General features: G+C 43.7%; 1 protein-coding gene across 1 annotated transcript; it reads right to left on the reverse strand.

Annotated features, from left to right (window-relative positions):
• Positions 1-5,526: 5,526 nt before the first annotated feature.
• Positions 5,527-8,334, reverse strand: T265_01742 (hypothetical protein; the record flags this gene model as incomplete). The annotated part of the gene is made up of 1 exon (XM_009165832.1): positions 5,527-8,334. One exon carries the CDS (start codon positions 8,257-8,259, stop codon positions 5,527-5,529), a length of 2,733 nt encoding a protein of 910 aa, XP_009164096.1.
• Positions 8,335-13,575: the final 5,241 nt, after the last annotated feature.

Below are 13,575 nucleotides of genomic sequence, written 5' to 3' on the forward strand. Positions count from 1 at the left end.
ACAAGGACTCTCCAACTGTGCGTTGGTTTTCGGTTCCTTATGTAGTATAGTGCCCAAAACACTGGGAAGTCTTCTCCTCCTTTCATAGTACTCGCTCTCTTTTTTAAGGAGGACATTAATTTTCCCAAGATGTTACTCGATAAAGCACTATCTAATTAAGTTGCGATCATGTTCGATTTGGTATGGACAGCACTCTTGTGGAATCAGGCTGCATTCTAAAAAAATAGCTAACGTTTATTCACTGATTCAAACGATTAATGGAATTAAAGTGCACTCCTGGTACGCTTTGCGTCATGTGATCATCGCTGAGGTGCTGCACCGTTACTCAGTGCTGATCGTCTTCAGCTATAACTGCATTATAAATTTATCTGAGTTGGTTGAGAGCTAGTACTCTCATTCTTCTAATCGCTGACGGCCGTAGGAAGCGGTTGTGCATAGGAATACTTAAAATCATTATAGTTGTTACATCTAACTGATGTCCAGGCTCCTTAGTGGCGGAAAAGATTCGCTAACAAGGAGCACAAACAAGCGAGTGTGAAAGTTACCATCGCCTCGTGCTACTTAAAAGGCACTGACAATGTTTCAGGCTGTGTGATCGCTGGTTAGTGAAAACCGATCAATATCGACCGTACTTCTATGAAATGCCTGAGCACTTATCATGGTCGGTCTGCTTCTGTGGGCGTGCCTGAACACTCATCAGCTTTTGCTGAACTGATTGACTGGCCTGGATGCGTACAGGCTCCTTAGTACAGGCCCTTATTCAGATTTTGGTGGAGGTTTAGGGTCTCCGTCGGGTATATTGGGGTTATTTTTCGGAATCTGACCTTCCCGACAATAGTGCATTACGAATTTGTCCATTTTATCTTCTGGTTACTAACCCTTTGTCGGTTTCAAGGCCCGTAGGCGACGCTCAACGGGGGCTGTTGGCAGCCTGGTAACTTTGTATAGTACCGCTCAGGGATGGTATCAATTTACATTGGGTTTCGGATCGAATCACACATGCCTGTATAGTAGTTTGTTCTGTTTATCTTTCCAGGAAAAGCTGTTCTTAAGACTTGAAACCAGAGCTGGTTTTCTAAACCCAACTGAGCACGGGAGCTTTGGTCTTGCCTCCCCAAATAACGACTGGTTAGGGCTACCCTTCGACTTCGAACGTCTCACATGGTCTAATCAGTGTAGTTTGATGTCAGTCCGTGTATGTACGTCTGCTGGGCAAATTGACTTTTCGGCATTTGGTCTAACCACCAAATACACCGAATCTACCGTTGATGACGCCAATCAAGAAGTCGGACGTAATGATCTCATGCGATGCTTAATTCCGATATATTGTTGCGGTTTCCCGAATGCAACAATAAAACGTTTTTCGGCTGTTGGCGTGATGCTGATATAGCATAATTCACAAGGTTGCTGAAAACTTCGACAGCCCACGACCGGTTTGACCCTTCTTGGGTGTCATCAGGTAGGCGCAGTCCCCGAGTTTTCATCAACCTCATGTTCTACTTGAACCTGGACTTGCAACTGGAGTGTTTTCGATAAATACACTCATTTGCTAATCGATTTGGTTTCCACGAGAGACTCAACTGAATCCCTCGTTTATGATATTCTACAACTGAATGTGCTGTACAAAGGTTGCCTCATGTTTCAGTTGGCACGATATTCGAGATATCGCAGTATATTTTCATAAAGGCAACTACTCACAAGTTTGCTGTAAACTCTTCGACAGCCCACGACCGGTTTCGCCCTTCCAGTTTGGGCTCATCAGGTAGACGCAGTCGCCGAGTTTCCGTCAACCTTATGCTCTACTTTAACTCAAATTGCACTGTTTTCGAGAAATACACTCATTTGCAAATCAGTTTGTTTTTTCCCTTGATTTCTCTTTATCTGCCATTCATTCCTGACCTAGTACACGTGTGGTGTAGTTCTTGTTGCTCGGAGTTCCTCTTGGTTTGATCTCGGTGCAAATGCTGATGAAGATTTCTCAAGTGGAAACGCATTTTAGCACTGATTAGTGAATCGTCTATTTTTCATTCAGCACTGCGCCGTCGTTTGGTGAGGAGAAACTGGTTGAACTCTCTTGACCAAACGGCTATCAGTGAGATATTCATCTATAAGACGATGATAGAAGTTCTTGCATCATGTGGCTCTTGTCTCATAACGAACGGTTTTCATTGGATGACCCTATAACCTTTATACGATATTCATTGAGTAATCTAACTGTGAACCGCCCTTGCTACATACAGCTATGACGATCAGACTACGGCGTGGTCATCTATCTGGATTCTTTGTAGACACATATTATTCGTTTAACAGTGCTCTCCAGTTTTGGGGTTGTTGACTTTAACTTGTGAAGCAACTGTCACCACTAATAATCCGAGGCTCCACTGGGGTCATTGGAACTCGGGACTGAGTGAACCATGCTATGTGGGTCGTTTTATGCTGATTTCTTGCTAGATTCCCTAAGTACACCTTTTCTCATTCCGTTTAGGAATGTGTAAAACATCATGATCTCACTTTCGGAACACTAGATGATATCCCAGGTGCAGATTCCAAGAGCTTAGGAATGCCATTTTGAACGTAGGATAGATGGATGATTGTTGAACTTTACAAAATAAATTCTATCGTTTGGACCCCATATTCCTGAGGAGAGTGGACCAAAATTAACGGAAGGGCGAAATGACTCCCTGAACACTTTATTGTTGGATATTCAAGGTATTTCTACAAATTCTTTGCTTGAATGCTCTAGATAAGTACGTAGGTAAGTTCGTTTTGTGGTAAACCAGTCGCATCCAACAAAACATTTCCGAATTCTTTGCAGAAGAGTTATTGGACACCCTTCGACTTGAATTGTAAGGAAATCCACCTTAGCGAGAGGGTTCTGGCTCACAGATATACCAGTTTGGATGAAAAATAAATTTTTGTTTTTGAAACCACTGCTTGCTTACAAATCACCGGTTTCGTGTCGCTAGTATGTTGTGATTGGCTTGCTTGCTGAGTTGGGTAATTTTTCGCAAACTTCTCTAGGAAAACCTGACGTCACCAGTGCTTCATATTGTAGAAGGGTGGAGTGGTCTACTTTTCTACTTTGGGTGTCTTGAATAATGGTTTGTACGGCGGTTGCTTAGCTCGTTGCCAACGCTTCACGACAGACCGATATTATGTCGTTCGTACGCGGAGGTGAAGGCGCCTAAATCGGATGTTTGTATGATTTTATTTGTAACCCGTCAACATGGGCTCATCCTGACCTACCATTGGAGTTTGGATGACCACTCCCACTGCGGCAAATTCCTAACGCAACTGATCCAATTTTATGTTTGCCTTTTGGAATGTATGGCTCCCTGGTTGGCTGTTTTTTTAGCCTGAGTTCTGATTGACCAACAAATACCGACAAAATCCATCAGTAGTATGTGGCGGGAATCGCGTGCTTGAAAGATGAATGGTACTGTGTCCCGTCTAAGCACGGATTGATCACAATGGTGCTCGGCAACTTGTCGCCAAGCAGTATGGTCTCGAACTGCTAGCTGGCATTTTACAGCAAAACACGAGTGTTTTATTGAAGAGTCGTAAAGAAGTAATAGTTTCCAAATTAACGGAGTGTTGAAGACGGGATCGGACTCAAATAGTCCAGTCACAAAGGCAACTGTCAAGTGATATTTCAGACGGAATTCCTCAATAGTTCCCCAGCAGTTTCATCTTTCTTCGGGTTTATCATGTAGGAATGGTCCATGACTCTCCATTAACTCAAATCCTCTATACAAAACCAAAATGCCTTGTCTGAGTTTCCGAAAATCCACGTGGATAGCCTACTAATAATAGCCATGAAAACGAAATTTTAACAGATATTAAGGATGAAAATACGATCAGATCGCGACAATATGGTGAGTGTGAATCAGATCCAGGGTGCTCATCCCGACGCCTCTGCTCACATTCCAACTATATGTCTTAGCACTGATCAGGTCTACCATGAGGATCGATGACTAATCAAGCAAGAGTTGTATGAACTTGGCAGAGGAGTATGAAGGAGATCACGAAACGCTTGGGTGCTACGCTCTGTGCTACTCGCCTTCCAGGACGGGGACCGCATGATCCTCACTGTGCCTGGCTGGAGACACTAAAAGATATGGCTGCCAACCGATGTCAGTGGCGTTCTTGTTGTCAGTTTCTATCCAGATCGCCTGAGTGAGTGTCTGGAGGTATAGGCACCTCGGAATGATTGTGTTAAGCTAGCACTAAGTCCTTCCCCTGTCCACATCCACTCTTTTCTTTACAATAAGGCCTTCAAGTAAATCATGGTTGTACGGCAATCAGGTATTGGTGTTGAACACTGATGTCATGCTGTCAATGATGATGATGATGATGGTGATGAAGGTGATGATGATGATGATGATGATGATGATGATGATGATGATGATGATGATGATGATGATGATGATGATGATGATGATGATGGTCATGAATCAAGCAAGACATTCCGGCTACTGATCGTGCCAAACGAAACATGAGACCACCTGTGCGCACCACGGTCATAAGCGAGAGGATCACGTGGAATTTATTTGAGCCTCCTATAAAAAACCAAACTGGTGTGTGAATAAGCATAGTTGTCAAAATATGTCCAATCCGGGTTCAATTAGAACATAAGGTTGACGGAAACTCGGGGACTATGTCTACCTGCTGAGCCCCAAGAAGGAAAAAAGCTGTCATCGGCTGAGCAGTGTCCTACTGTGTCACCGTGCGTGTTTCACTTCCAAAGATTAGTTGTGTTATAAAACCAGTGGTTTCTGATCAGCTTTAGACATAATCATTCTTCACCACACAGTAACATGAATTTAGATTGTAGTAACCTACGCATAAAGAATTTGACACATGAATAGTCAGCAAACTAACGCAAATATTCCAGCCAGCGAAACCTTCCGAAAGTCAGTTTAAATGTATAGCTAGAATCGGTACACATAAGGAGAATAGAATCGGTTGCCAATGACACGATTTCTCCCACCTTGGTTTTTCGAGCTGCGTCTGGTTCGTTCAGTTTGATTACTAATATGATGTTTAAAGGACCTATTAAGTGCTTTCTCTCCTGTTTGGAGAAAACAAGGTTTAGGGTCCCAGTGCGGAAGTCGAGAGTGTCAACGTCAGAAAACAAGGTTTAGGGTCCCAGTGCGGAAATCGAGCGATGCGAACGTCACGAAGGCTCTTCCCAAACACTGCTTCAAAGTCAAAAATTTTTCACCCGGTTGTTAAGACCAATCTGAACTTGATGAGGCAGACGCTGCTTATTTTGGCAGATACCTTGAACAGTAGATATCATACGTACGTCAGCCTGACGAAGAACTGAGCGTAATCCCAACCACATACCCTTTTAACGGAAGTCAGAGGATAAAACTTTACGTAAGCCCGTATTCATGCGGTGTATTATGAAAAAATGTCATCGCACAGGGTCTGGTCGGTCTAGAGTATGATACAAGAAAAGGATAATGTACAGACCCGTACGTATGGTCTACAGATCATCAATGATTCGTGATCAGTATGGGTTTATCGCAACTGCGCATTTAGACACCAATTGAGTCGACAATCCAAGGTGCGAGCGCATCGCCGTAGAGTAGCAGAATCACGAGCAGACAAGACAACAATATATTGTAGGAATCCGCACCAGGGTAATTTGGAATAGATCTCCACATCGCATTTGTATCGTTCACAAATTGCTTTGATTCGACGATCGTCCGGATCGGCTAGAATAGCCTCGATGTTTGCACTTTCGGGGATGTAGAATTTTCGGCGAACCGGCTTCTTCTGGTTCAACGTTGGGCTAGGGATAAATGTGTGCAGGGGCACAGAGACAACGCTCTCATCTGACGGTCTACGACCACCAACCGGAATTTGAACTGGTGGATTGATGAAAAACGATTTCTTCAATTTACCGGTTGTTGAGGTAGACCGGTTTGCATTTGTGTCTATTCTACTTGTGTTTGTGTCGATACATTGAATTTCTAGTTGCTTCTGTGGTGCTGGTTTTAGTGTTAGGTTTAGACAGGAACTGGTGGTAACGAAACTTGAATTTGAAGAAAGTGCCGGTTGTTCCCCTCCGACTATAGTGCTTTGTTTCACGTTTGTGTCGGGACTGACACGTGAATAAGGTGGTGGGGAAACAGTAGACCGGAGTCGTTCAAGTGGCATCAGTCGTGATTGGACGGAATGAGAATCTCGCTTCTTACCAACCGGTTCTTTATCGTTCTTTTCCGGAGGATCGCTCATGACTGACAGACTTGGAGTATTAGGTCTTCTTGACTGTCTTACAGAACTTGGCACTGGTCCAGTTTGTGGTGGTTTTTGGCTCACTGGACTCGTTCGACTTTGAGATTCGGTGTTCGATTTTGCTCTGGGCATAGTAGTAGACGTTGGTGTAACCGGTTCTGAAGATTTGCTGTCTGATCTCATCTCTTCGTTGCACTGATTCGTCAGACTGTTAGTCATGTACTCCACTTTCGATGCGTTGTCAATGTCAGATGGTTTATCTCCTATCCCCTTAACAGTCACTGGCCGATACGCCGATGAAGGAGGTGGAAACTTCGGGGTTGGAAGACGTGACTCACTGGCGCATCTGGGTTTGACTGAGTTCCTTATAGAAACCGGAGGTGAATCTTCTTTACCAGTGCTGAATGTGCCGGACAGTCGACCTCCGTTCTTATCCCGCTGTTCATCACCACATGCGTCCGAACAGGATTGCCTGTCTTCGCGAAATGTTTCCTCCAAACACAGACTGTGCAACATTTGTCCTTTACGCTCCGAATGGCTGACTCTCCGGAGCTGATCTTTGGGAAGCTGCAATCCATTAATAACCGCTGGCTTCCCTTTTGGTTGTTGATGTTCCTTGAGAGCAGTGTCCAGTATTTTCTCAGGCTCTTCTTTATCCCCTTCCTCAATTCTTTGTTTCACTGTTGTTGAAAGCTGCATTGTACTCCTTTCTGGATGTGACTCTAATCCCTTTAATATTTTCTCTTCCTGTTCAGAACAGTCGAAATACGACAGAAGCTGTGGCTGTTCTAGTGAGCTAACGGATGAGGTATCCTCAAGGGTCATATCTGAAAGCAGACTGAAGTCACCTTTAGCTCGAGAATGTATGTCTTTTCGGTCTGATGTCTCTGTCCTACGGGTTGAATCTAAAGCGTCCTCCTGTTCACCTTCGATCTGTAAATGATGAGAATTACATGATATATTTGGTTCCCGTCTAAGGTGTTTTTGATGTGCTTCTGAAGGGAACATGCTTTCGCCAAAGGTTACAGAGTCAAATAGCAGAGGCAAATTTCTATCTAGACAGTTTTTATGGGTACTCCAAGCTGTATCAGGAAACCGTTTTAGTTGTTCGGTCGGTAAATCTTTTGTGCAAGTTTTAGTGGATTTACCGTAATGCTCGTGCCTTTGTTTTTTCAATGAGTCACGAGACGATGTCGTGGAAACAACTTCCGACATACTGGTACCGTCTTCATCTGTCTTTAGTATCCCATCTGAAGATAGTCGTACAGTCTTCCAGGGATCCGTCGTTTTATTCGCGCCATGTATAGGTGGCTTTCTTGAGTTAACAGTATCTGGTTGGCGCTGTATGGAAACTGAACTAACGTCCATTGAAAGTTCGGATGTTGACTTGAGTAAATTTGTACTTTCCAGGTTTTCTCTAGGCATAGTTGAGAAAGCCGGGGTTTTTTGCCTGTTAAGGTGTTTCGTATAAGAATCGTTTACAACGGAATCCGGATTACCACCAGATATTGGAAGTTCATGATAACTGTGGTTGTTAGACATTACGGCATTTTCCAGGACTGGTCGATCAGCGCATTGAACCACTCGAGAAATCACAAAGGTTCGATAGACCGGGATGTCCTCAGGTGTGAAATACTGTGCAGATTTTGGTCTTATTGCTGTATGGTTCCACGAGGGAGCTGGTCTGTCGGACATACAGCAAGGTGCATTCCCCATGGAAAGAGCATGAGACTCCGGAATTGATGGTGGAGGATTTTGTGGTTCAGATTGCTTAGAATTATCTTCTGTTTCAACAACTGCAGAATTCGACGACTGTCCCTGGATGTTCAGAGATTCAGTTTCAGGAGGCTCAATGTGATTATCGTTTATAATGAGTAATGGAGATGTACAGAGTTTCCGAGCCGCGGAATCTATACGCCTTGGATACCTGTCGTTGTTATCAGAACATTCGGATACGTCTCTTGAGGATATTGTTGAAACATCAGCTATAAATTCGACACAATATTTCGGCATACCTGAAACATGTTGTGAACATACGGGTTTGAACACACACCAAGACAGACGTGCGAGTACTAGGATGCCGATCAATTCTTATCTATTGATCTACTGCAGGTTTGAAAGCGTCGAACATGTGAGATGTGCACCAGCATATACAATGCGCCACATCCGTACGCATTGCCGTTACTGGTACCAGTGGCACCCATAGATTTCGGGTTGCGTCTGACGCATATAAACCTCCCGGGTGTTCATGACAATGGGGATGATGTTGGTGATAATGGTAGCCGTCAAGATGGTAGTAATGATGGCAAGTTGGTGACGATGCTCATGATGATGATGATGATGATGATGATGATGATGATGATGATGATGATGATGATGATGATGATGATGATGATGATGATGATGATGAGTAATTCGATGGTGACGTCGCTATTTGCGATTATGGTGATGGTGATTATAAGGACAATAAGGATGTTGGTGATGACGATGATGGTAGTTATGATGCGGTTAATCGTGCGAAACGTAGAGGCAGCTATTCATTTGATACCGCATTTTGTCATCGTGTAGTTTAATCTTTCTTTTCGGATCAAAGCTGATTAGAATAAACGAAACATCGAGGAAGACAAAAAAGCCGTCTTGCAAGGACCTCTTGAACTATAACCAAACAAATGCATGTTGATCGAATCAACTGAAAGGAGCGTGACTAAGGGACTGGAGTAAGGGAATTAACTGAGATGTAGGTGAAAGGAGGAACGATCTTCTTTGCACAAACTGTGCTCTTGGATTAACAAATCAGCAAAAATCTCTAAGCTGTTGTAGGAGGATAGAGCTTCGGGATGAGTTTGAGCCACGTGATTCAACTTCGTTGATACAGGGAGGGTATTTCACCACATCGGAGGCAAGCCCACATTAGGAGTGACTCTTAGGAAGTTCTCAGAAAAAGTAAGCTTTCGACGTAAGTTCATCGGCATTCCGGGTGACGATCTCATCTAAGTCCTTGCCTCTTACCCGTGTCTCCGACATCTTTGGGTTAGTGCGATTCACGAATTCACGTATTTTGAGAATCAGCAGGAGAACATTGTCGATATTATTGTCCCGATTTGATCACCTTTGTTCGGCTAAGTGGTTAAAACTTGTCCAAAGCAATTTAATCTCTGCCCTTTAAACTTTCTTTTGACCTTGGTAAACACATGTCACATGAAGTTTAACATGATGTTATGGTGTCGGTGGGATATGTACTGAGAGAACCTGTAGTTTTCTGCTAATTTGCAGCGCAGCGGTCTGACGGGGTCAGCAGCTGAGATGTCGAATTAATGGAAGTTTTTTGTAATAAGCTGCTACAAGATGGACTACTCTGAATCAAGAAGTCTTAGTATGATCTCGCGCTGGTTGGGCAGAATCCGCAGGAAGACCAGAAAATAAAACCTTGGCTTTACAATATTCTGGCACCATTTCAATATTTGGCCAGAGTTGCTCTTGATTTATGGGCCTCAAAAAATTTCTGCATCCGCGTGATAAATAATCAATAGTTCCGTTACTGTGGCAAAATCTACCGGAGAAAAGCGATTCAAGTGCCTAACCTGAGGAATAATCTTCCTGCGGAAGTAGGCAATCCTATGAAATGTACGTAATCAAGTGCGGTATCTCACCACAAACTTACACGCTGACACACTCCTTTGATCAGAAGCACGCTCAGAGGCTTCGTAGAAAACCCGTTGAATTCTGCAAGTAACTGGAACTCAACTCAGCCATATCTTAACGACAGAGTTCTCCTTCTATAGAGCAACACGGCTAGAGGTGAGATCACTGTTAGTGGGTTGACCCTCAACAAACATCTTGAGAGAATGGAATCACTTTCACAGGATACTTTTGCTCGGTCACATTGATTGCGGCTTCTCGACAAAGAAAATCGATGTTAACTATGCTGCCCGAGAGTGAGCGAGACTCAGTTTTGTCCTGTCAATGACATAATTTGGAACTCGGTGCGCTTCGCCACCAGCGTACGTTTAAGTAGCACACAAAGTTGACGGGAAGTCGGGGTTTATGTCCGTCGGGCAACGTCAGCAGTAGGCTGTCGAAGAGCTCTCCGTAAGCTTATGAGTGGCGCGCTGCCCCAAAGTTGGCCTTCTTGGACGACAAAATGACCTAGATGACGTGGACATCCTGAATACTGAATGTTTCTTCACCAGCTCGATTGACTCGTTGCATTATTCAAACAAAAACATGCATGCCAACTCCTACAGTTGTTCCCCGTCTGTGGTTGTACGTGGTTTTTCTCTCCAGCAACACCATTAACAAACTTCAATGAAACAAGTTAAGTACGAAAAAACAACATTGAAACTGTACCACTAAATAAAGAAACCAGTGATTCAAACGGTAGTCCGACAGACAGTGTGGTATAAGACACATTTCCCAAAGTGCATTCAAAAATACTATAAAAGGCAACTTCTCCGACGATAAGGCAAGCAGATTGCACAGTAGCTATGGAGAAGGAAGAAAGTGTCAACAGAAATGTACAAATTCGTGTTCATTTAATACAGATAGCGAATCACTTGGCATGGGCAGTCTTCGCCCGATTCCAGCGCAAACAAGGGAAGATTCATTTCAATTTTTTTAGGAATCCGTGTTGGCAGTGCATGATGAAAGCCTATAATTATCAGTAAGTAATCATTATCACAGCACACACTCAGCTTGTCTCACCTCTCATCGGGTCTCTCCCTTCAGCCCAGTCTATGTGCACCTCAACCAATCCCGACCTGCCTAGTCTCCGTCACCCTCGACCAATCACACGCCTTGGGAACCATACAACCCTCAGCCAATCATGTTTGTTAGTCCAGAAGCTGCTGACCCACTCTTACTGGTTGTTTTGCTACATTTCACGACGCATGCCAGCTTACCGGATACACTCCTATCTGTCCGGAATTACTGATGTCTTATGGTCCTCGACACTGCTGGGATTAAGACCCCTGGTTATATAGGGTAAAGCATTGTGCATAAATGACTCGTCCAAACCGATAGTCCCCCAGTTCCCCACCACCGTGCCTCAAGCAGACCAACTGCTCAGTCTGTTATACTGATTCATTCCTACTAAGCCCTATGAGACTATTCAGGTCTGTGGCTGATTTACACCCAGTAGCCCACGTCCTAAGTCATAACTGTTCCGAAAAGGTTCACTCACTTTTCACATTCGGCCTATATTAGTTCCTCTCGCTCGGGAGAAGCTATTCCAGGTTTACCACTTGGTAGGCCTTGCAAAAGGTGGATACTGCATCTCCCAACTCCCATTGGCGTACAACCTTAAAATCTGAAAAAATCTGTGCCTCAAAGCTCCTTAAGCCGTGTTGATGGCCGGTTTATAAGTTGCTGCAATCTCGCTCCCGTTCTGTCCGACTTTCTCGACAGATTCACTATACACAGTGACATTGTCTTAGTAGCCACTTTCATCTCCCGAAAGATTTTATCAACAATAAATTGGGAACCAAACGATGAAGGAGTCGTACTGAAATATGCTCAATGCCGGTTTGGTATCATCACCATCATCACGCGGTAAAGTGTGTTTGAGAACTCACCTAGAGTAACCAGTTATTAGAATGAGTGATAGCATTCTTCCCCTACTTTTTGGATTCACCGTTATTAAACACAAAGTGAATTTGCNNNGACGATCTCATCTAAGTCCTTGCCTCTTACCCGTGTCTCCGACATCTTTGGGTTAGTGCGATTCACGAATTCACGTATTTTGAGAATCAGCAGGAGAACATTGTCGATATTATTGTCCCGATTTGATCACCTTTGTTCGGCTAAGTGGTTAAAACTTGTCCAAAGCAATTTAATCTCTGCCCTTTAAACTTTCTTTTGACCTTGGTAAACACATGTCACATGAAGTTTAACATGATGTTATGGTGTCGGTGGGATATGTACTGAGAGAACCTGTAGTTTTCTGCTAATTTGCAGCGCAGCGGTCTGACAGGGTCAGCAGCTGAGATGTCGAATTAATGGAAGTTTTTTGTAATAAGCTGCTACAAGATGGACTACTCTGAATCAAGAAGTCTTAGTATGATCTCGCGCTGGTTGGGCAGAATCCGCAGGAAGACCAGAAAATAAAACCTTGGCTTTACAATATTCTGGCACCATTTCAATATTTGGCCAGAGTTGCTCTTGATTTATGGGCCTCAAAAAATTTCTGCATCCGCGTGATAAATAATCAATAGTTCCGTTGCTGTGGCAAAATCTACCGGAGAAAAGCGATTCAAGTGCCTAACCTGAGGAATAATCTTCCTGCGGAAGTAGGCAATCCTATGAAATGTACGTAATCAAGTGCGGTATCTCACCACAAACTTACACGCTGACACAGTCCTTTGATCAGAAGCACGCTCAGAGGCTTCGTAGAAAACCCGTTGAATTCTGCAAGTAACTGGAACTCAACTCAGCCATATCTTAACGACAGAGTTCTCCTTCTATAGAGCAACACGGCTAGAGGTGAGATCACTGTTAGTGGGTTGACCCTCAACAAACATCTTGAGAGAATGGAATCACTTTCACAGGATACTTTTGCTCGGTCACATTGATTGCGGCTTCTCGACAAAGAAAATCGATGTTAACTATGCTGCCCGAGAGTGAGCGAGACTCAGTTTTGTCCTGTCAATGACATAATTTGGAACTCGGTGCGCTTCGCCACCAGCGTACGTTTAAGTAGCACACAAAGTTGACGGGAAGTCGGGGTTTATGTCCATCGGGCAACGTCAGCAGTAGGCTGTCGAAGAGCTCTCCGTAAGCTTATGAGTGGCGCGCTGCCCCAAAGTTGGCCTTCTTGGACGACAAAATGACCTAGATGACGTGGACATCCTGAATACTGAATGTTTCTTCACCAGCTCGATTGACTCGTTGCATTATTCAATCAAAAACATGTATGCCAACTCCTACAGTTGTTCCCCGTCTGTGGTTGTACGTGGTTTTTCTCTCCAGCAACACCATTAACAAACTTCAATGAAACAAGTTAAGTACGAAAAAACAACATTGAAACTGTACCACTAAATAAAGAAACCAGTGATTCAAACGGTAGTCCGACAGACAGTGTGGTATAAGACACATTTCCCAAAGTGCATTCAAAAATACTATAAAAGGCAACTTCTCCGACGATAAGGCAAGCAGATTGCACAGAAGCTATGGAGAAGAAAGAAAGTGTCAACAGAAATGTACAAATTCGTGTTCATTTAATACAGATAGCGAATCACTTGGCATGGGCAGTCTTCGCCCGATTCCAGCGCAAACAAGGGAAGATTCATTTCAATTTTTTTAGGAATCCGTGTTGGCAGTGCATGATGAAAGCCT

Source organism: Opisthorchis viverrini, assembly GCF_000715545.1.
Source record: "Opisthorchis viverrini unplaced genomic scaffold opera_v5_19, whole genome shotgun sequence".
Classification (NCBI taxonomy): Eukaryota; Metazoa; Platyhelminthes; class Trematoda; order Opisthorchiida; family Opisthorchiidae; genus Opisthorchis; species Opisthorchis viverrini.